Raw genomic sequence first — 23,272 nt, 5'->3', positions numbered from 1 at the left:
ATATTGGACAGCTTAAGCAAACTGTTGCATGTGCTTGCATAGGTTTAAGTTTTTTCCTGATAGCAATGATAATGCCAGCATGAATCACTTTGGGTTTAAATTAGACACGTCGACACATAGTGGGTGCCTCTCAACATCCCTCCTCGATCCTCGGTCCTCTATCCCATTGTTGCCGCCCCATCATTCAGTGAGGACGAGGATCGAGGAAGGAAAGGAGAATCTATAAAAGACAAGTGATAGGCATCCAGTGACAGAGAATTTCTAGTGGGTGGGGTATTATACGTTGACACTTTTTCCACCAATGAAATGTGCCTCTGCGTCCTCAACAACGTTGTTGGAACAACGGTGTTCGAACACCGGAGGAAGCGAATTGCGACACAAGTACGATGCTTTCTAGAAACAGGTGTAACACTGTCGTTGTTTGATCGCAAGTTGCGTCGCACCACGGTGGTTTAACAACGCTGTTGCTAACTCTTCTAGAAACGCACCCCTGGTCGGGAGCAGGTTATGTGTTAAGTTACAGCTCAAATCGTGAAAAACGACCGCCCTCTGGCCAATTCTAACCAATCCATTATCTTGAAAAACGAAGTTATCTCACGTGTGCTAATCTGTCATACTTTGAACAGGTTCAGCCCCGCCTCTGCAAACATTTTGAATCTCGAAGGCGCTTTTAACTATGTTGCGCGTGCAAATATGTCACTACAATGGACGTGCATACCATGCAATATTTGATGACCATCGATTTTTTGATGTTATGGGTTAGACACTAAAAACGACCAGGCCATCCTTAAAAATATTCTTGTTTGCCTTAACCCGACCGACCCTGTCAATATAGGGCCGACCCAAATATTTATTTTTTCCCCCCTCTAGTCCGACCGACTTGCCGGTTGCAAATTGCGTTAAGACCGACCGATTTTTTTTTAATTAGGCCTATTATTCTTCAAACACCCAATACAAATGCAATACAATAATATTATATTTTCTTAAGTATTGTGAATACAAATTGCCTACATGCAAACGTAGGCTGCGTTCTTTCTTCCAAATAAAGACACCTGTGGCGTCATATGTTTATGTTTGTCATGCGCTACAGCTTCCAGTCTCATTCACTGCCAGTGGTTTGCGCTTGACTGTAGCCAAGAAAATGTTCGCGGTCAACGTTAAAACTTATACTAGTTCGGGCACTATTATCCACCTGAAAACGCATTAAACACTTGAACATTTAGATGACTTGGCACGAAGTTATGTTCAGATATTTTCCCGGACCCATCCCTTCTCCCCATTCGTGTAACGGTGACTGTGTCAACAGACTTAAATGAGACCTTAAGGTTTTGGTGGAAGAAACTCAAAAAATTGAGGACGTGCCAGCATTAAGTAATTTCTTTTGGATTGAAACATTTAAGTGACCCGTTAAGGGATCGTTCTACTACAGGCTAGCAAGGACAGCTATTCTTCAAGTGATTAAGAACTAGCTACTGGTGGAGAAAAGAAAGCAACGTAATGTCTCTGATTTGTAGGCTGCATTGACACGTCGTAGCGGTGGATACAAGTAAACCGTAGGCTATAATCTATTTACCAGTAAAATAATTGAAATGAACATATCATTTTTTTCATAATATATTTTCATATGATATATTTTTTGTTTACTTCTCTGACAGTAGGCTACAGCATATTTAAAGCTATAGCCTACATTTTAGTCAAGTCAAGTTTATTTGAATAGCACATTTTATACACAGAGGTCATTCAATGTGCTTTAGACACAAAGCAAATAGTAACAAATAGGCCTAAAAGCAGAGAAGGGCAATATACTGTAGTCAAAGAATAATTCAAAAGGTAAAGATCATTATAAAGCAAGAATTTAAGCAAGAGTGTTTGTGTGTTGTTACAACAAATTGGATCTAGTCATAGGTGTGCAGATAACATACGGTTAACGCACCCTCTATAAAGTAGGCTATGCTGATTTTTGTTAAGTCACGTTCAGAAATATTACTATATTGCCAAAAGTATTGGGTCACCTGCCTTGACCCCCATATGAACTTCAGTCACATCCTATTCTTAATCCATAGGGCTTAATATGACATTGGTCCACCTTTTGCAGCTATAAGAGCTTCGACTCTTCTGGGAAGGCTTTCCAAGGTTTAGGAGTGTTTATGGGCATTTTTGACCATTCTTTCAGAAGCGCATTTGTGAAGTCACACACTGATGTTGGACGAGGAGACTGGCTCTCAGTCCCCTTTAATTCATCCCAACGGTGTTCTATTGGGTTGAGGTCAGGTGCAGGCCAGTCAAGTTCTTCCACACCAAACTCTGTCATCCATGTCTGTATGGACTTTGCTTGGTGCACGGGTACACATTCATGCATATACCTTGTGGAAAGCCTTCCTAGAAGAGTTGAAGCTGTTATAGCTGCAAAGACTGGACCAACGTCATATTAAACCCTATGGATTAAGAATAGGATGTGACTGAAGTTCATATGGGGGTCAAGGCCGGTGACCCAATACTTTTGGCAATATAGTGTGTGTCGTGTGTGTGTATGTACATATATATATATATATATATATATATATATATAACATGCAAATGTTTTTAAATTCATACCAACAAAATCGCCGTGACCAAAAATTTACTTTTTTTTTTTACCTTGAATCTTGAAAAAAAAAATATTTGCCTACCTACCGACCCAATTTCTTTTGGGGGGGGCTGTTACTGCAAACAAAAATAGATATAATAAGGATGGCCCCACCTTAGATTTCTCTGCCGCTCATAAATGCAGAAGTAATCGTTGGTTAACCTAGGCTGTCTTGTGCGTCTCCACGTTTCCCTATTGGTCAAAGTCACCCCAACCACGAGAACGCGCACAGATCTGAGCTGAAAGCCTAGTTTGATAAATTCATCCTTGAGTGAGTTTCGTAGTACCACTCAACTCTGATTGTGACTTTCGTATTTAGCAATCCAGGTTATCCAAAGAAAACCTGGTTATGTTCAACGAGATTCGTAGTATACCCCACAGGAAAGCAGCAGGACCAGATCAGATTTCCCCAGCTGTTTTTAGACACTATGCAGATCAACTGGCACCTGTCTTCACTGATATTTTCAACAGTGTGCAGTTCCACAGTGTTTTAAAGCCTCATAATTCTGGTCCTGACGTCAACAAAATCAATTGGGCTCAACGACTTCAGACCCTTTGCCCTCACTTCAGTGGCTATGAAGGCCACAAGGCTGTGTGCTATCTCCTCTTCTGTTCTCCATCTTAATGCCTCAAAAACCAAAGAAATGGTTGTGAGAAGGTGGTCTAACACCAAAGCCCCGTCTATAAGGCTATATGCATTATGTGAAAAGCCTATAACCTTGACTGACTCCTTTACATTTATTGGCTCACATAACAGCCATAATTTGAAATGGGTCATTATTACCATCCACCTTCTCAAAATGGCAAATGAAGGCGGTTTTCCACCGACAGTGAACCCGGTGATGAACTGGTGCCTTTCGGAATTATTTGAACCGTGGTGCTATCTAGTGAACCAGCCCGCCTTTCCTACGGTTTTGAACAGAATCAAGGATGCGTCATCAACAATGGGTGTTGCATGCAAAAACTAGAAAAGCACTCAGAGAGCGCAGACCTCCGCCTGTATTGTTTTTCCTAGGTTGTCATACATTTGAACCTAAACTATTCAGGTCGCCACCACATGGCCATACCATGCCATTACACCACTAAGCAAAAAACATAAACGGCTCTAAATCCAAACTGTGATACGGACCACTCCCAAAATGTAATGGTTTCTTCCTTGGGTCATTTCTGACCTTCCCTGAAAATTTCATCAAAATACATCCATTACTTTTTGAGCAGACAGACAAGACAGACAGACAGACAGACAGACAGACAAAAACATAACCTCCTTGGCAGAGGTAACAAAAGTTAATGAGATGCATAAATGGGAGAATGATATGAACAATCAGCCGTGGGGCAGCCGTGGTGTACTGGTTAGGGCTTCAGGCTTGTAACCTGAGGGTTGCCGGTTCGATCCCCGACCAGTCCACCACGGCTGAAGTGCCCTTGAGCAAGGCACATAACCCCTCACTGCTCCCCGAGCGCCGCTGGTTGGGCAGGCAGCTCACTGCTCTAGGTTGTGTGATTCACCTCACTGTGTGTTCACTATGTGCTGTGTTTTCACTAATTCGGTTAAATTGGGATAAATGCAGAGAACTGAATTTCCCTCACAGGATCAAAAAAGTATATATTCTATTCTATTTTCTAACAGTTGTCCCACTAAAACGGCAGAAATTAGCTGTTTAAAATGCTAGTTGACGTCTGCAGTGCAATGCTAGTTAACTCATTTTGTTTCACTTTCTCCAACACAGTTGATATGGACGAAAAACTCTCATGCTTTTAGCCTTCTCCCTTCTGAATGGCAGAATGACACACCCACTCCGATTCGCAGGAAAAAACAACTATTTCTGGTTTAACTTCCGAACCAAGGTATCACATTCCAAATCGGCTTTTGTTTGGTGGAAATGCTCCGAATGATTAAAATGATGCTTTGCGAACGGAAACGGAGCCGGTTCTCTGTCGGTGGAAAAGGCCTATCAGAGAATTTGTTTCCTAAGACAACTGAAAAAGTTTCATGTCAACAAAACCCTTTTGGTGCTCTTCTACAAACCATAATTGAAAGCAATGAAGGCATCTAATCTCCAATCACCATCTGGTATGGGAGCTCTGACAGTCGCACCAAGAGGAAATTAGAGAGAGTTGGAGGCCCAGGAATCCTTGACAGAAAATTACTCACCCCCTTCAGTCAGACTTGCGGAACACTGCTGGAACACTGCTGAGAGAGAGAGATAATGAAAAGGGGCAGTGAAAGAGGGGAAATGACCGATAAGACAGAAGACAGAGAGAGGAAATGATTGAGAAGAAATAGGAAAAGGACATAATGGAACCGAAAGAGTGGTAAGTAAGGCAGTAAGTAGAGAGAACATGAAACAGAGAGGGAGGGAGACAGCAGAAAAATAAACAATTCATTAATTTTCATCTTTCCATATGCACAACTGGGAGCTTTATCATAGACTGTAAGCTACACACTTACATTTGGCCAGATCCCTCTCCAAGTCCATGGCCAACTGGTTTTGGTTCATCTTCTGCAAGACGGTCACCATGACGCCCCCAGCTCCCATGGGGTACGTCTGCACCAGCAAATCCACAGTTTCGTTTCTGTCAGCCTTCTCCAGCTTTCCCCATGCAAATTTACCCTGGTCTCGTAGGCGGTGCTTAAACGTCTTAAAGTCGGCATCCGTAAGGTCCCCCAGGGTCTTCCTCAGCACTTCCTTAAGGTCTGCTGTTACTGTGGGATCCAGATTAAGAGTCTGTTACAAACTGCACAGATTCATTTCTCTTCCTCGCACCATTTATTTTGCACCACTGCTTTGCATGATTTATTTTCAATATGTCAAAATACAATACTGTAAGGTAAGGTACTTTTATTTATATAGCGCATTTAACGTGCACTGAGTGCAACCCAAAGCGCTTTACAGAGACAGTGCCGAAATGGAGTGGCGTAGTCGCCAGCGTACCCATGACAACACAACAAACAAATTCACAAAATAACAAGACACAAGATGCCGGACGGAGTGGCGTAATCGCCAGCGTACCCGTAACACCAAGACATAAGACAGACAAACAAATAAACAAATGTCAAATACATAATAAAACAAACAAACAAACAGAAAAGTTCACGCCAACTTAGTCCAACGAACCGCATCCAAGCAAGCGCCAGTGCGTAATACCATAATTGCTACTTCTGAAAAAAGAATTTTTTCCTGTGTATTAGCCACATTGTGTATAAGCAACAGGACAGTGTTTTATGCAAGTTAAAAGAAACAAAACCATATTAACTACCCCAGTTTATTAACCTCATTACCATAATGGGAAATAAGTAACAGACATGCATGTGCAACGTGCATATTCTTATATCAGCAAAGACAGACATTACCTGCTCCTTGCTGTGGCAGGGCTGCTCCTCCACTCAGTGCCGGGGTGCTCTCCATCCCTCCAGGCTGAGCTGTGACATTGGCCATGTTTAACCCAGCAGCCCTGCTGGCCTCACACCTAGAAAGAGAGAGAGAGAGAGAGAGAGGGGGGGGTATGTTACTTGTTTTCATTAAAAGGACAAACATTGGAGTGAAAGAAAGACACTACCCCCTACTTGCTGTGGCAGGGTCCTTCCTCCACTCAAAGCCTGGGTTGAGCTGTGACATTGTCCATGTTGAGCCCAGCACCAGGGGGGATAGATAGGAACAATAAAGATAAGAGACGGGAAGACAGGGGTACAGAGAAGGAAAGAATTAAACAGTTAGAAGTTACAGTAGGAGGCAAGAGTGCATTCCCCACTTCCTTCAAACAGGGTGAATTAGAACCTGTAGAGGGAGCTATTGCACCGCATTTCATTTGAATCCTCACAACATTAAGAGTCATTGCACGAGAAAACCAGGCAAAACCAGCAGGAGGTAGGAGGATGGGGCACCCATCCTCCTGGCACGGCACACATTATGTGTGGCCTAATTAGACGACAATTGTTTTTGAATCAGTAGATGTACCTTTCTCCAGCAACAGTAAAACCATCCACCAAAGCCACTGCGAATACGAGATAATGCTTCTTAAAAATGACCGAAATTTAGAGGGAGGAAAATTCTGCTTTCAGTGGTGTAGATAACCCCTCGGTGCACCTTTTGGTCTTTAAAACTATGCTACCTAGGCTCTATGGAAATATAAAGCTTATGTTCATATCTTTATCAGGATAATCAGGGTAGAAATGGCAATTTCAGTCATTTTCAGCCATGAATTGTTGGATTTTTGAGGGTCTCTGAGAGGGGTCCCAGAACTCCATAACAAAAAACAGCTGGAGGGTTTTAAGTATATGGCTGTTCATAGTTCCACATACTTATCACATATACAAAGTATGAGCCAATTTGGCCGACCCCCATCTTCCCACCTCTGCCTGGTTTTCTCATGCAATAACTCTTAAACAACCATGAAAAGACAAACTGTGAAATATTCATGTGATGTGAACACCAATATGAATTAAAGACAACCCAATTATGTACCCAAGGTTAATTCAATTGTAATCTCTCATCTTAGAAACTGGGATGTGATTTCTTTCACCAGGGCACCATGCTTCACTATACTGAACTGGGGCCGGTTTCCCGAAGCCTTCTTAACGCTACGTAGTTCGTAACCTCTATCTTAAGCTCTACCTTAAGTACCTCACGCATTTCCCGAAACCTTCTTTGCTACGAATGTCTTTCGCACGTCGTTCGTTGGTAAGAGTGGTCTGGAGCACTCTCAGATCTCTCTTAGCTGCACCTTAGCAATGTTTCGACTCGCGACACTAGTCGCCGCCACTGTACCCTACAGCAATTTCGGTTACGCATGCAACTCATATGATACAAAATCACTATTTTGGTTCGCCAATGATTTTATGTAAGTATGCTAATTTAGAAAATAGTTTCTGGAAATGTTTTCATACAAATATGAAACGTGCACGCATTTGAAAATAATTAAAAGCGCTTTATTCTTTGCTTCCCCCCACCTTCCTACAATGTTTAGGCCTAATGTGCTGGCTTGCTGTCATGTTTAATGTTAACCAAAGGCACACAATACTGAATGAGGATGTTGGTCAATCAGCTGTGATTTAAAAAAAGTCTACATAGCCTATTTCAACTAGAAAAGCACTCAAACGCTTTCAAACATGAAGCGTTCGAATCTTTTTATCCATGCGGAAAACAAACTAACACACTAACAAACAAACCCAGATGAAAACATAGCCTACTTGGTGGACGTAGATCATTTAATTTCTAGACTACTTTTTTATCATTGTGTGCTAATAAGTTCATCCACGTTGAAGTTGCGTGAATGTTGTGGGGGCGATAGGCTATTATAAGCAGTGTTTTTTGGTGCAAAGAACGCTTTCTTAAGTCTGTCAAGCCTCCGCGTGAAATAAAAAATCGATTTCTGAGCAATCGATGTCACCTAATTCAGCACCTTCATGGTGGACAGTGCCTTATACGTCGGACGTAAGGAGCTTTTCGTAAGAAGACTCCTAAGTGATAGTTCGGGAACCACGACTAGAAAGGTAAACAACTTTGGTAAGTTATACCTTTGGAGTCTTCGTAGCTCGCTAAGAGTGAACGTTATCGGGAAACCGGCCCCTGGTGGGGGATCACTGTGATTATTTTTCTTTTTCAACAGAGGTATTGTCTCTCCACAGATGATGCCGTTTCTTAAACATCTACAAACATTGAACACACGGTTTTACAGACAGAACGTCTTTTCAGATTCTTATCACCAAAGAAAGCATAGTGAACTACATGCAGCACTGACTTAGCTGTTCTCCTATCTCCACATTCATCGGCATCTAGGATCACTTTAATCATTATCTGCCTCTGTCCCATGTCCTTTCCTTTTCATTTCTTTTTGTAAGCACAGCGTGGTGCGCAGCTGCTCCTATTGAAGTTCTCGTGGCTATCACTCTTATTATCAGATAGTGCTAGCTTTAAAAAAAAAAATTCTACTGTTAGCATTCTTTGCAGTGAGCCCTTCTTCTTGATACAATTCTCAACAATTTGGTCACGTATCGTATCAAACTGAAATGCTCCAAAGTCACACGATCTAGCCAGTTCTCTGAGTGCATTGACATAAGCTTCAACTGCGACTTTGTGTTCTAAATTTATGCCTTTCCATACTTTCGAGTTGGGCCATTTTAATTACTAATACCCAGACCCTAAATCTGTCTAGATTTGGGTCTGGATTTCCAGGCTACAACTAGCCAATATATGGTGGAAACATCATTTTAATGGACGATTGTGTAAGGGATAATGTCCACTGGTAGTTCTGTCAGGTCCATAAGTCAAGAACAACACAGACAATAAATATTCTTAGGCAATTTAAATTAATATATTACGAATTGAATTTGGCGGTATGGCTCTGTTCAGAGGAGTACCCAGACCTTTCATGAGCACCATGAAAGAGCAGAGAGTCTGGGGACAGCAGCAGTATTAGGGGGCGCTCACACAATTTACAGTTTTTCACAATTGCTAGAACACTTTTTTTGAAACTCTCTACCTTTTTCTCAAAACTGTGAACACAAACCTCATTTTTCAAACTACATTCTCGAAACCCTTGAATCTTGTTGCAAAACTGAACAATCACCTCAAAACACTTTTAACTTTGCTCAAAACTAACTAATGCTCTCAAATCATTTACACATCAAGCAAAATTAGACTCCTGCAGAGCAGTGATAAGACAACAAGGCCGTAGTCACCATAGACATTGAGGGGGACGTGTCCCCCCAATATTCAGATACGACCAAAATGTCCCCCCCAATATTCGGACATAGAAAAATAAATACATAAAAAACACTACAGGAAACCAACGGTAACGACCGCGATCTGAATTGTCACTGGCAAATGCAATCAAATGCACAAAATAGCTTACAGTTTTTTACGATTGTTTACACACTAAAATATTTTTTTTCACACAATTAGCAACATTTTACTCCAAGGAGCAAAACACCTCCACAGATTTGCACAGCATTACACACAATGTCTGCTTCACCCTTTTTGCAAAACATTACACATAGGGTGCCTCTCATTATGCCTCCTCGATCCTCGATGCTCGATCCTCGAGGGGCGTTCCCACTGATCTATAACTAACACTGGATAGACTATCCCATTGTTTCCCCCCCATCATTCTTTATGTAGATCAGTGAGGATCGAGGCATCGAGGAGCGAGGGAGGACGTATAAACGCTGCATGAAACGCACCCACAGTGATTTGTAAAACTCTACACACATTTCCACACCTTAGACACAGATAAGGATTGTGAGGTTACTTCCTGGTCATTACAAAGCCCCGGATTGCCAATGACTACACTAATGAACGAATTGGATAATCAAATCCACCAGGTGTGTAAGCACACATGTGCAAAATTGAAAACGCAGCACTCAGGTGTGCTACCCGTAATTTCCCGACTATTAGCCGTGGCTTATACAATGATTTCGCTAAATTTCTTCAGCTATGAGGTTAATACAGGGGGGCAGTTACTATGGTGTTAATATGGTTTTGTTTCTTTTAACTTGCATAAAACACTGTCCTGCGGCTTATACACAATGCGGCTTATATGCGGGAAATTACTGTATACAGTCTTGTTGCTTTTGCAGTCGTTGCTCTTCAGAGTCAAGGTGTATGTACTTTATGCAGTAGTTTTTGTTTGTCTACAGATTTTATTTGTTCAATTAATTTCATTCTTGGTTGATTACTGTAGCTGATTATGGTTAGAAATACTGTAAGTATTGAAAGAAATACTTGAAATATTCAGTCTACAGCAGTCTTCAGTGTTGTACAGTGCAAGTGCAAGTTTATAGACCTATTTATGTACACTTTCCCTATGTCGAACTAATCATGAAGAATGTTGTGGGTTTGTCACTATTTTTTGGACATCTAAATGATCCCTTACATAACAATGTCTGGGCAAAAATCTAGCACATGCTATTTCCTAATTTTTCTTTTTACAAATGTGTTTTGCATTTATCACTGCAGTGTGAAACTGGCTGTAATTGTGTCTGATCATTGAGGACTGTGTTTGTTAAATGACTAATAGCATTTTTACAAATATGTGTATATGTTTTCACTTAAGTGTGTATGTTTTGGCTGAAGTGTGTATGTTTTGACTGAAGTGTTTCATTTAGCAAATAATCTAGGAATTATGCAAACTGAGTTTGGCGTTTGGATAGCAGTGCTTAAATTTTGTTAAAAAGAACTCGGTTTGAAAAATTGTGTGTAAGCAATTGAAAAAAAACTGTAACAGTGACACAACAGTGATTCCTGTCATTTACACAAATTCTCAATAGGTTCCATTCTTAATGTTGACCATCCATCTTACCAAAATGAGGTGAATCGTTTTGTCAGGAGGTGTGATGAAGTCCGCCTTATTCTTAGTGCAGATAAGGCAAAGGAGCTCACCACTGATTTTATAAAGAAAAAGCTGACGTAATCCCCATCCTGATTAAAGGACAGTTGAGGTGGACCTCACCCCTCACACCTGGGGGTTCATGTGGACAACAAGCTGGGCCAGAGGATGAACTACCATCAAGAGGGCCGAGTCCAGACTGCTGTTCCTTAGGAATCCTTGATGACTAATCTCACTCCGCTCTCTCTGTCTGTCTTCACGCAGAAGCTCTAGTCGGCTGAGGTCATTTGTTCCTGCAGCAATAAGACCTTCACAAGAACTGTTGACTAATGCTGCTGTGTTGTATCTGGCTATGTCTGAACAGTCAGCATTGAATTAATTGATTTATTATTCTGACACAAATAGTACTTATTATCTATTTGACATTTTGCACATATTTGGAACACTATACCATTAGTAAGTTACCAGTGATGTTGTGGTGGTTCTGGTGAAACACTCATTCCCACCACGTGCATCACGCCCTGTGCGCAGTGCACCAAAGGACAGAGGGGGCACCCACATTTAGCCAATAGAAAGAAGCTTTACTACAAACTGCCTTCCTTGATAACGTTTATAATGTCAAAATGCACCAACGTCACGTTACATGCAAGGATGATACTTTTTGGGTTCTCTCAATCTCCACCACATAGCAGATGTAACTTTACTTGACCTACTCCATTAAATTGGGAATGCATCTTGTGCGCACAGGAGAGAGACATAGAAACTGACAGATTTATGCCATTGTGTATCTCCTTTTTAATATAAGAAACGTTTAAAAGGACATCAACAAAGACGAGGCAAGAGGATGTTGCGGTTTGTGAGTTTATGTGATTCTCACTACTGACCTACTGTTTTCCAAGCATTTACATGAAGCACATGATATGCCGATTGACTGAAATGCACTCTATTCAGAGAGCTACTGTACCAGGCTCATAATTCACTTTACTCATAAACAGAAATGTCCACCAAGCAACATGTCATTACACACTTCCATTCCCAAAGCAATGAAGGCTGCTCATAACAACTTAATATTGTGCATATTATTGTTAATATCGTGGCATCAATGTAGCTCCAACAAACAAGGCTTGTGAATAGCTCTGCCAAAAGGGCACCATAAGCACACGAAGACTGAATGCTCTTAAAGTGCCAGTGCACCATTTCTCACAACAGCATGTCATACAGCATTTCTTCGGAAATTGATGCACAGTAACGGTCTTTAATTACAGGTGTTTTATTTCACTTCAGGTGTTTGAGTTATCATTTATATGTTCTAACTTATTTATATCTTATTAACACATTTGATTCTGACACAAATGGTACATATTACTTTTATTGCCTTTTGCACATTTTTTGGACACTTAGCAGTAATGTTGTGGTGGTTTTAGTGAAACATTACTGTCCCTTGTTTATTGGCTGGAATTGTGTTGGTCTCCGTCCGAGCCATTACTTATGCATAGGCCTACAGCAGCCTACTGTATGCTAGGCCTTTGCTTTAAAATGGATATCTGAAGGGGGAGCCTAGGGGCAATGGGTTGTGGTGTAACACACAGCCTCCTAACTTTGTAGTCCTTAATATTGCTACAGCTGCTGTTCCTTGGTGACAGTCTAGATTTAGACAACATAAGCTTTATCTGTTCATACCACTTTTTTAGTAGCCTAAGCCAATTCAAAGGAAATCCGAGGCAGGAAAAAAAGTTGGCTACTGTAAACAGGCCTACGGCGCGCGTCATTTCGCAAATGTATCAAACCTGTGGAAATTCGTCGACTAGCCTCTACACGAAATGTAAATCTTCAGTTCACGGAAACAAGATAATTTACCACCTCTAACATCGATAACAACTATACATGTAATGTATTACACTTACTTACCTTCATAAAAACCGATGGAAACGGTCTAATACGCAATCTGTTTTTTCTCTCGATAGCTCATATTCACTTTCGTTTTCACCTCTTCCGCGTGTATCACATGACCAATAGCACGTCCCCCTCCACCATGCCAGTTTACTGATCTCTTGCGCACTCACTCTAGCCTGACGAGCCAGACTGCCGCTAGGGGCGTCTAGATTTCTAGGCTACACTCACTCACTCATTCACTCATTCGCTCACACACACGCGCACGCACGCACGCGCGCACGCACGCACGCACGCACGCACACACACACACACACACACACACACACACACACACACACACACACACACACACACACACACACACACACACACACACACACACACACACACACACACACACACTGTATGGAGTAAAGGGAGAATTATATTTCCTGCACAAGAGGACATAACTGGAGTGAATGGTATGGAGTATGGAGGATCTTTTTTTCCTTCTTCTCAGTGGCTACGGGTTAGCCTGACCAGCCAGACTAGATGTCTTGGCTAGCTTCGGGTTGCTGTCAGGCACCATGCTTATGCCAGGGCCAGGCAGGCACTATTATGCATTGTGACTGTTTTATAAACGTGAATATGAATATAAACAAATTAAAACTGTGTTTGTGAGGTTTTATGGATGACTATGTGTAGTATTGTTGTTGTTTGAAAATATTACCTTGAGAAAGCAATAGCATGTGAGGAAAAAAAACGCATTTGGACTCTCTTGTAATACTGTACCACTTTAGAGCTGGATGCAATGGAACTGGACATGGAGTAACTCATCAAAATACTCGTGCAAATAACTCATCAACATACGTATGCAGTATGCACACTTGCAAACACATGTTTGCATGCACACACACATACATAGAACACACACACACACACACACACACACACACATACATAGAACACACACACACACACACACACACACAAACAGCTGTTTCTTATTAACGCCAAGGCAATCTGTCACCTCTGCTGAATTCCTCCTACTGTTTTCCTAAAGTGTGGGTCAAGTGGAATGACTTCTGCTCATTTAGAATGGACCAGCATGCGGTGTGACTGAAATGGCATAACAGGAAGATGGCTCTTGATGTCATGTCATTCAGCCACACTCAGGGGCGCTGCTAGTAAATGAAGGCCCCATGAATCTGGGCCCCCAAAATGCTATACTGTAGGTGGGCTGAGGAAAATTGACAAACTGAGATTTGAAATAGTATATTAGATTAACTGATTACAGCGCATTACAATGCAGCCTATAAAAACCAACACAAGTCTATTGGGAGTTTGATCTCTTCACATAGACAACATCAATAGAGTAGCTTCTGAGCAACTATAGTCTGGCAGCTGAATGTAAAGGTGACACTTACTGAGGGTAGAACAATTCAGATACACCCAAAGCTGAAAACCCTCGACAGGAGGGGACACAAAACTAGCTGTCAGAGCTACTGTACGTACATGCAGACTATGTGACAGTATGCACACAATGAAAGCAGTCATAGAACCACAACCTTCCTCTGTGTGTGTGTGTGTGTGTGTGTGTGTGTGTGTGTGTAAGAGACTATAGGCCTACGTATATCTTGTCACTATTCCTCTAACTCTAACTTTAAGCTACATGACTACATGCAGAGACTTTGTGATCACATACACATTCAAATGAAAGCAGACATAGAAACACAGCCTTCCTATTTGTATGGAAACAGGCTGGACTAGTCCACTTAACATTTTCCACCCCTGTTACGGCCAAAGAAAGATGTGCAACGAACTGAACAAGTGGCTTCTGCTAAAACGGAACCGCTGGCTTCCTTTGAGTGCTATAAAGGCACAAATATTGCTGATAGTGGCACCCGGGTGATAGGCGGGATAACGGCCTTCGAGGTGTCCTGTTATGAAATTAACGGACTCGAGTGGGGAGTTCTTTGCCTCTGGCCCTTGTCTTTCAATTCCATATAACAGACACCTCGGTAGCTGTTATCTCTTACTGATGTTACAGTTTCTCTCAATCGCTTTACTGCAACTGTGACATCACGTTGTCAAAACATGCAGTTATCAGGAAACTCATGACGCTGCTCCAGCTCCTTTACATGAAGATGGACAAAGTACACAATTCCTTTACTTACGACAAAGTATCTTATCAAATATTATTTCAATACAAATGGAAGTTGTTAAGTCAAATGTTTTCGAGTTGAGTTGAATTGAGTTGAAGAACAGAAGCACCTCTAAAGTCATGCCTCCAGTGTAGCACTATAGCTGCCTGGCTGTTAACTGCAAGAACTCAAACTCGAACTTGACCTTGAGAAACAGAGATTTATGTGGAAAATTACTGGTTTGCCTTTAAATACTCAAAAGTATTTTTCCTTTTCAAAGTACTGTAATGAAATGCTTATTTTGTCAATAATAGGGAGTACATGCTATGGTTGGTCACTAGTATAATGTGTACGACTTGAGCAGACCTTTAGTTCCTTACATTCAACATTAACATTTATAACTAGTTTCATAACTTTGCTAAGATGAAGGCAATAATCCACTTTAATTTGGTGTTCATTCCCTGTTCACAAATCTAAAACATTTTCATGGCCGAAAGCAAACAAGGACAGCTCACCTTCAGAATTGTAATGATTTGAAGCAAACGCCACCTTACCTGTTTAGTGATCAGTTGTGTCCCCTTTCCCCCACTCTCACATATTTCACATATTTCAGAAAGCAGGAGGATCTCTTAATCTCTCAAGTGGCTGTTGTCTTTAAGATGGCGCCCGACTCAACAAGCGGGACGTCTGTGTATGAGGTCGTTCTGTTAATGATTAATGATCACTCTGCTCATGAATCCCTGCAGAGGCCAAAGGTCGTCTCCTCACTTGTTTTATAACTCAGCACACCAACACAATCTAGTTTTGTACACAATAAGAATTGTCAGAAGTTTTATATCATAGTTATTATATAACTACAGTACATGTAAGGCTTAACACCATGTTTCCCCCTGCTCACAGAACCAAAGACATGGATAGTGTTGATACATCATTTTCAAATGCAGTACGTACAGTCAGTGAAGGCTGTATCACTTTCTCCATGACAACATAACCTATCCAAATAGACGTGTAAGGAGCCAAAGGCTTTTGAATGTCCTTCAGCACTTCTTCAGAAATTGTGTGACTGTGTCACATTCTCTCTGTGAAATTAAATCAATAAATGATGAATCCCTCCCCAAGGCTGTGTGTCCTGTGAGTCAATAAGCTCCACTAGTAGTGTAACCAGTCTGTATTGCCTCATGTTGTGTTGGGCTTTACTCAAGGTGAAATATATTGTATGTGTACACTTCCCAATACCATTGAGACCATTTCTGTGAAACACATGACAGGTGATTAAAAACTGACCTTGCTCCTCCCATCATGTGTAGTCTTAATAATGTGCTGCCACCTAGTGTTCTATTATAGGAACAACAATGGCAAAGTCTGGAAGACTTCAACACCGAGCACAAATGTTTACTGTGAGTCAGGTGTGTGGATGCTCAAAATGACAATGTTATGTGCTTGCACGCTCACAGTTCCTGAACAACACATGAATCATAAAATAATAATTCTCGCTCTTCACCACCCAACCCACATATTTATAAAGAACATATTTATGGCCTTCACCAGTAGGCCATGGCTGCCCATGACCTTTTCCCAGCATTCACGTCTATGCTGATCTTTGAATCAAAGTCAGAGCAGCAAACAGTACATAGCTTATTATTCTTTACTTCCGATATGCATATAAATCATGTTACATTATGATGAAAATTGCACATGATGGTAACATGCAGTCAGCTGTGTGGCCTTAACATGTTGAAGTGTGATGAGCAGAAGACTCATAGGAGGTTGGGCTACAGATGCTCCTGTTGTTGTAGTTGTGCAGGATGAGCCTGTGGAGCAGAGAGCTGCATGGGCAACAGTTCAGGTCATCCTGGCTTTGTGCTCCAGAGGGGGTCTTGATGTGGACATGGCAGCCGTCTAGCACACCTACACACTCTCTACACACGGTTGGCTAAGGCTTCACATGATTGGCCCACACAGTACAGCTCCTATTCGGTGGGGAGTTGGTCCATGCGTCGTTATGACAACCTATGGGCTGGTCAGCTGTTTGGCGCTACTGGCCCTTTAAGTGGCTAACTGACGGCCCCTCTGTCACCTGTCCCTGTCCCTTTCTATTCCCCATTTAGGCCCAGGCCAGCAGAGGGGATGGACGGGAGGCAGGCGTGCACCCTTTTGCTTTGTTCCTTTTCTTCTCCTTCTCTCACATAACAACAGCACACTCCTCATGCATCCACTCACTCACTTACACACTGACCACTGAGCACTCACACTGACATCTTTTCCTTAAACTTACGCAATATTTACATTACATTACTTTTGTCATTACTTAATGAATTCTTACGTTTAAACATGTGTCCTCCTTTGTTTTGGTGATGACTTGGAACCAGGTACAGGAAGAGGCATCTTAAGTTTGGAGTGGGAAGAGAGGGCAGGTATGGCTTCTTATGCAGGGCAGAGTAACTGTTACCAGAGCACTCCATGTTTCTATAGGCTACTGCTATATAAGCACCACCACTCCACTCAGCCTCCCAGTAGCAGCGTCCAGACAGACCCTCTCTACACAGCACCTGTTGTGTACTCAAATCTGTCTGAGTGGTCAGAATACGGCTCCTCCCTCACACATGTCACCTTTCTGTTCCCCTCAGAGAGAGAGAGAGAGAGAGAGAGAGAGAGAGAGAGAGAGAGAGAGAGATATCTGTGTGTGCTGTGTTTGGGTCCAGTGTGCGATCACAGGCATCTGCACACAAGAGGAGATGAGAGAGGAGAGAACATCCTTATCAGATGGATGAGACATGTGTACTACACAAACACACACTCTCACACTCTGTCTCTTGCTCTCTCTCTCGCTCTCTCTCTCTCTCTCACACACACACACACACACACACACACACACACACACACACACACACACACACACACACACACACACACAAATGTAAGGGGAGGAGGGGAAACAAAGGGATGATTCAGGACATACAGCACATGGACATATAGACAAACACACAAACAGGAAACACGAACACGGACATGCAGACAGACAGACAGATGGACACACACACACACACACACACACACACACACACACACACACACACACAGTAGTAAGCAGTAAACACAATGAGAAACTAGAATAGCACTCAGACCTCTGCCAAGCGCCAAAACAAAACCACCTCCTCGATCCAGACGGTGATACCGATCACTCTCAAAATGGAATCGTTTCTTCCCTGGGTTATTTAACACCTTTCCTGAATTTCATAGAAATCCATCCCTAGCTTTTTGAGTTATCTTGCGAACAAACAAACAAACAAACAAACAAACCAACAAACAGACAGACAAACAAACCCTGATGAAAACATAACCTCCTTGGCAGAGGCACACACACACACACACACACACACACACACACACACACACACACACACACACACACAGAGTAAGCAGCAAACGTAGTGAGCAATAACACACAAACATAGTTTGCGTTGACTAATGTGTTTCCACTAGCACACAGGTTGGGGTGGCGGGGGGCAGAGAAGGGGGAGTGTGTTGATCAGTGCAGCTGCATGAGGATCAAAACTGCTCCTTAGTCTACTGGTGCAGCATAGAGTGCTCTGTAGCGCTGCCAGATGGCAGGAGGGTGAAGAGGCCGTGTCCAGGATGGGTTGGGTCCTTGCAAATGCTCAGGGCCTTCTTGCTACAGCGGCTTCTGTGAATCTCCTCCAGTGGTGTGAGCTGTGCTCCGATGATTTTCTGTGCTGTAGTGATGATGCGTTGTAGGCCCTTCCTGTTGTCTGCGGTGCAGCCAGGATACCAAGCAGTGATGCAGTATGTGATGATAGACTCAAATGCTACGTCTGTAGAAGTTGATCAGCAGCTGTTGTGGGAGTTGGGCCTTCCTCAGGCACCTCAGGAAGTACATCCTCTGGTGCCCCTTCTTGGCCATGGCTTTGGTGTGGGTAGAGCATGTCAGGTCACAGGTGAGTTGTACTCAGGTACGTTAAGGTCTGTAGCACCTCCACCACCTCACCGTTGATGCTAGAGTTGAGAAGCAGGCTGTTATTCTGGCTCCATGCCATTAGATTCTCCACCTCCCTCCTGTAGGCCTCCTCATCGTTGTTGCTGATACGGCCAATCAATCAGGACGGTGTCGTGTGCAAACTTGACTATGATGTTGGAGTCATCAGTGGGGTTCCAGTCGTGCGTGAAGAGGGAGAACAGGAGTGGGCTCAGCACACACCCCTGGGGGGCCCCAGTGCTCATGTCATGGAGGAGGAGAGCTGCTTACCCATGATGCACACTGTTTGTGCTCTGGTGCTCACAACGTCTAGGACCCAGTGGCACAGGTGAGACTTGATTCCAAGGTTGCTGAGTTTGACAGCCAAGCTGTTGGGGAGGATGGTGTTGAAGGTGGAGCTGTAGTCCACAAACAGCATGCGTACATATTGCTGTTCCGCTGCTCAAGATGGGACATTGCAGTGTGGAGGGCCAGTGAAACGGCAAACTGCAGCTTGATAGGCAAACTGGTGTTGGTCCAAAAAAAGAGGGGATTTTATGTTTAATATTTGTTTGAACAGCTCGCTCAAAGCACTTCATGACTATGAGTGTCAAGGCAATTGGGCAATAGTCATTCAGAGAGGTTATTGCTGTTTGTTTTGGAAGAGGAATTATTTTTGAGACATGTTGGAACAAAAGGCTGCTCCAGAGAAGTGTTGAACAGTGTGGTGAGCACCTCAGCCAGCCAGCTGGCCTGCGCAGTGTTTCAAAACACGCCCAGGGACACCATGGGGCCCAGTGGCTTTGGTGGGCTTGATATGGGAGAGGACTCGCCTCACCTCATGGGTGCTCAGCACTATAGTGACTCTGCTGAGGCTTCTTGCTGTGGAAGTTGAATTGTCTGTCCGAGTCACATAGTGACGCTTTGCTCTCCGGATGGCTTTCCTCAGATTGGACCCAGAGAGCTTGTAGGCCTCCTGGTCACCTGAGCGGGCGCTTTTTGATGATGTCAAACACACCCAATGATTGGAGGTGAACAGGCAGGAGGAGTTGTGGATGGTGCTTATGGGAGCTGTAGTGAAGAGAACAGTTAAGCTTCAGTGAAGCTTAACTGTGTAACTGTGTGTGTGTGTGTGTGTGTGTGTGTGTGTGTGTGTGTGTGTGTGTGTGTGTGTGTGTGTGTGTGTGTGTGTGAGAGAGAGTCAAAGAGAGAGAAAGTATTTGTGTGTGCATGTGTGAGAGTGTCTGTGAGTGTTTATGAGAGAGAATGTGTGTGTGTGAGAGAGAGAGAATATGTGTGTGTGTGTGTGTGTGTGAGAGAGAGAGAGTATGTGTGTGTGTGTGTGTGTGTGTGTGTGTGTGTGTGTGTGTGTGTGTGTATGTATGTGTGTGTGTGTGTGTGTGTGTGTGTGTGTGAAAGTGTATGTGTGTGTGTGCGTCTTTGTGTGTGCCTGAGAGAGAGAAAGAGAGAGAGAGAGAGAGAATAATGTGTGTGTGTGTTCCCTGTGCAGCCCCTGCTCCCTCCACTAGCTCTATGGGCTCCCCAAGATGAGAGAGAGAATGTGTGTGTGTGTGTGTGTGTGTGTGTGTGTGTGTGCCCTGTGCAGCCCCTGCTCCCTCCACTACTCTATGAGCTCCCCAAGAGGAGAGTCCTCCAGCCTCCAGCATGGCTCCAGCAGCTCCTGCTCCTCATGAGTGTGTGTGTGTGTGTGTGTGTGTGTGTGTGTGTGTGTGTGTGTGTGTGTGTGTGTGCCTCCAGCATGGCTCCAGCAGCTCCTGCTCCTCATGAGTGTGTGTGTGTGTGTGTGTGTGTGTGTGTGTGTGTGTGTGTGTGTGTGTGCCTCCAGCATGGCTCCAGCAGCTCCTGCTCCTCATGACTCCATCCTGGCGCTTGATGTACGTGACGACCCAACAGCCGGAGGCTGCAAGTGTTTCAGGGCCAGAAACACAGTGTAGAGCTCCACAACACTGACATGGAGTCACCTTTGGCATGGAGACGTCTTTGTCCACACGCCACTGGACATACGGCCCTCATACACAGCTGCCCAACCGTATGGAGAGACGTCAAGTGGACACAACTCACCTGCAGTTCACCCAGCCTGGAGACACACCTGTGTACAACTCACCTGCAGTTCACCCAGCCTGGGGACACACCTGTGCACAACTCACCTGCAGTTCACCCAGTCTGGGGACACACCTGTATACAACTCACCTGCAGTTCACCCAGTCTGGGGATACACCTGTGTACAACTCACCTGCAGTTCATCCAGTCTGGGGACACACCTGTGTACAACTCACCTGCAGTTCACCCAGCCTGGGGACACACCTGTGCACAACTCACCTGCAGTTCACCCAGCCGTCCAGCACTGATTGTCCACTGTGAGCTGCCTGTGTCTGTCCCTCCATTGGGTGGACACGATGGGCGTTGAGCCAGGCTTGGAGCTTGTGCATGTGTAGCAGGCCAAGCGGCACTGCTGCCGATGCTGCAGCAAGCAGAGCCAGCAGCCTCTGGCACAGGGGTGAAACACTGAGCGTGCCCCCCAGGTGGACGTGCACTGGACATGCACAGCTGTCCGGGGAGAGCAGCCTGCGCCGGTGCTGGAGTGGGAAGCCACCTCAAGCTGCGACTGCTGCACAGAGCTCTTGGAGGAGCAGCTGGAGCGTTGCTGTGGACTGCTGCGTGACCCGTTCCTGGGCCTGGTTGCCGTGGGAGGAGGCGCTGGGTGGGTGGGGCTCCGAGCGCAGCTGGGCTGGTGAGGGAGGACCAAGTCTTGGTCGTCGGGCGGCGACATGACGTGACGTGACGTGACGTGACGTGGGCGAGTCCAGTGGGATGCGCTGACGGAGGAGCTGGAGCTGCTCTGCAGGGCAGCAGGGACCGGAGGGCTGCTGCGTCTCTCTGAGTGGACAGTGTTAGCCACAGGTGCCGGGACTGGGCCACCAGGAAGCCCAACGCACGGCTCTGGACTAGTGCCAAGCTCTTCATCACCCACCTGCAGCACAACCTGGAGATAGTAGGTGGGCAGGGCCAGGCTAGCATTATGTAGGCGGCCCATTGACATTTCAAAACACGTCTCTATTGGAGAATGAATGGGCTTTAGGGACGGCACCCACCACAAAACACGTCTCTATTGGAGAATGAATGGGGTGTTGGGACATAACATATAAATGTAGACCCACTGGAATATACAGTAAATTGGTGTGATTCTAACAGTCTGACTTATGTGTCGTATGTGGGTGAGTCTTGGCCACCACAGCAGCACCCGGATACATTTGGGGGCTAGTGTACTCACAAACACACACACACACACACACACTTGGAGCAGTGGGCAGCACACACACACACACACACACACATGGAGCAGTGGGCAGCACACACACACACACACACACACACACACACTTGGAGCAGTGGGCAGTGCACACACACACACACACACACACACACACACACACACATGGAGCAGTGGGCAGCACACACACACACACACACACTTGGAGCAGTGGGCAGCACACACACACACACACACACACACACACACACACACTTGGAGCAGTGGGCAGCACACACACACACACACACTTGGAGCAGTGGGCAGCACACACACACACACACACACACGGATCAGTGGGCAGTACACACACACACACACACACACACACATGGAGCAGTGGGCAGCACACACACACACACACTTGGAGCAGTGGGCAGCACACACACACACACACACACGCACATGGAGCAGTGGGCAGCACACACACACACACAAGCACATGGAGCAGTGGGCAGCAAACACACACACACACACACACACGGAGCAGTGGGCAGCACAAACACTCACGCGCACACACACACACACACACACACACACACGGAGCAGTGGGCAGCACAAACACTCACGTGCACACGCACACACACACACGAACACACACACACACACACACACGGAGCAGCGGGCAGCACACACACACATGCACACGGAGCACTTGGAGCAGTGGCCAGCACACACACACACACACACACACACACACACACACACACACACACACACACACACACACTATTTTCTATGAATTCTGTTCCCCTTTATTATATACACATATCAAACGAAAGACATTTTAACCAATTACATATTTCATTTATTATTCAAAATAACAAATCCCCTTCCTTCTCTCTCACTCTCCAGCATATAAGAATGTGAAAAGTATCTACAGAAACAAACTAAACTCAAATAACGGTGGATTAGAAAACCTGTCCAATTTTAAATCTTCAGTTAACATACGAAGAGTTCAGATGCAAAATCCTCTAAATCCACTTTTTGTCAAAAAT

At 44.3% G+C, this 23,272-nt stretch overlaps 3 protein-coding genes across 3 annotated transcripts in view; all 3 read right to left on the bottom strand.

Annotated features, from left to right (window-relative positions):
• Positions 1-6,230, bottom strand: part of LOC134086212 (NACHT, LRR and PYD domains-containing protein 12-like) — a 77,509-nt gene extending 71,279 nt beyond the window's left edge. Inside the window, exons 1-4 of the mRNA XM_062540010.1 lie at positions 6,195-6,230; positions 5,982-6,097; positions 5,079-5,333; positions 4,782-4,820 (exon numbers count right to left, since the gene is read on the bottom strand). Coding sequence (XP_062395994.1) covers positions 4,782-4,820; positions 5,079-5,333; positions 5,982-6,066 — 379 coding nt within the window. The 5' untranslated portion in view covers positions 6,067-6,097; positions 6,195-6,230. The remainder of the gene's footprint in view (positions 1-4,781; positions 4,821-5,078; positions 5,334-5,981; positions 6,098-6,194) is intronic.
• LOC134086228 (NACHT, LRR and PYD domains-containing protein 12-like) overlaps positions 1-23,272 on the bottom strand; it is a gene marked incomplete in the record, with an annotated part of 983,201 nt that overhangs the window by 143,280 nt on the left and 816,649 nt on the right.
• LOC134086776 (protein NLRC5-like) overlaps positions 23,021-23,272 on the bottom strand; it is a 62,998-nt gene continuing 62,746 nt past the window's right edge. Inside the window, exon 34 of the mRNA XM_062540053.1 lies at positions 23,021-23,272. This exon is cut by the window's right edge and continues 1,058 nt beyond it. The gene's annotated coding sequence lies outside the window, so the exon portion shown is untranslated.

The sequence above is a fragment of the Sardina pilchardus genome, chromosome 1, assembly GCF_963854185.1.
Source record: "Sardina pilchardus chromosome 1, fSarPil1.1, whole genome shotgun sequence".
In the NCBI taxonomy this organism is placed as follows: domain Eukaryota; kingdom Metazoa; phylum Chordata; class Actinopteri; order Clupeiformes; family Clupeidae; genus Sardina; species Sardina pilchardus.
This window is presented reverse-complemented; position numbering and strand designations above follow the sequence as displayed.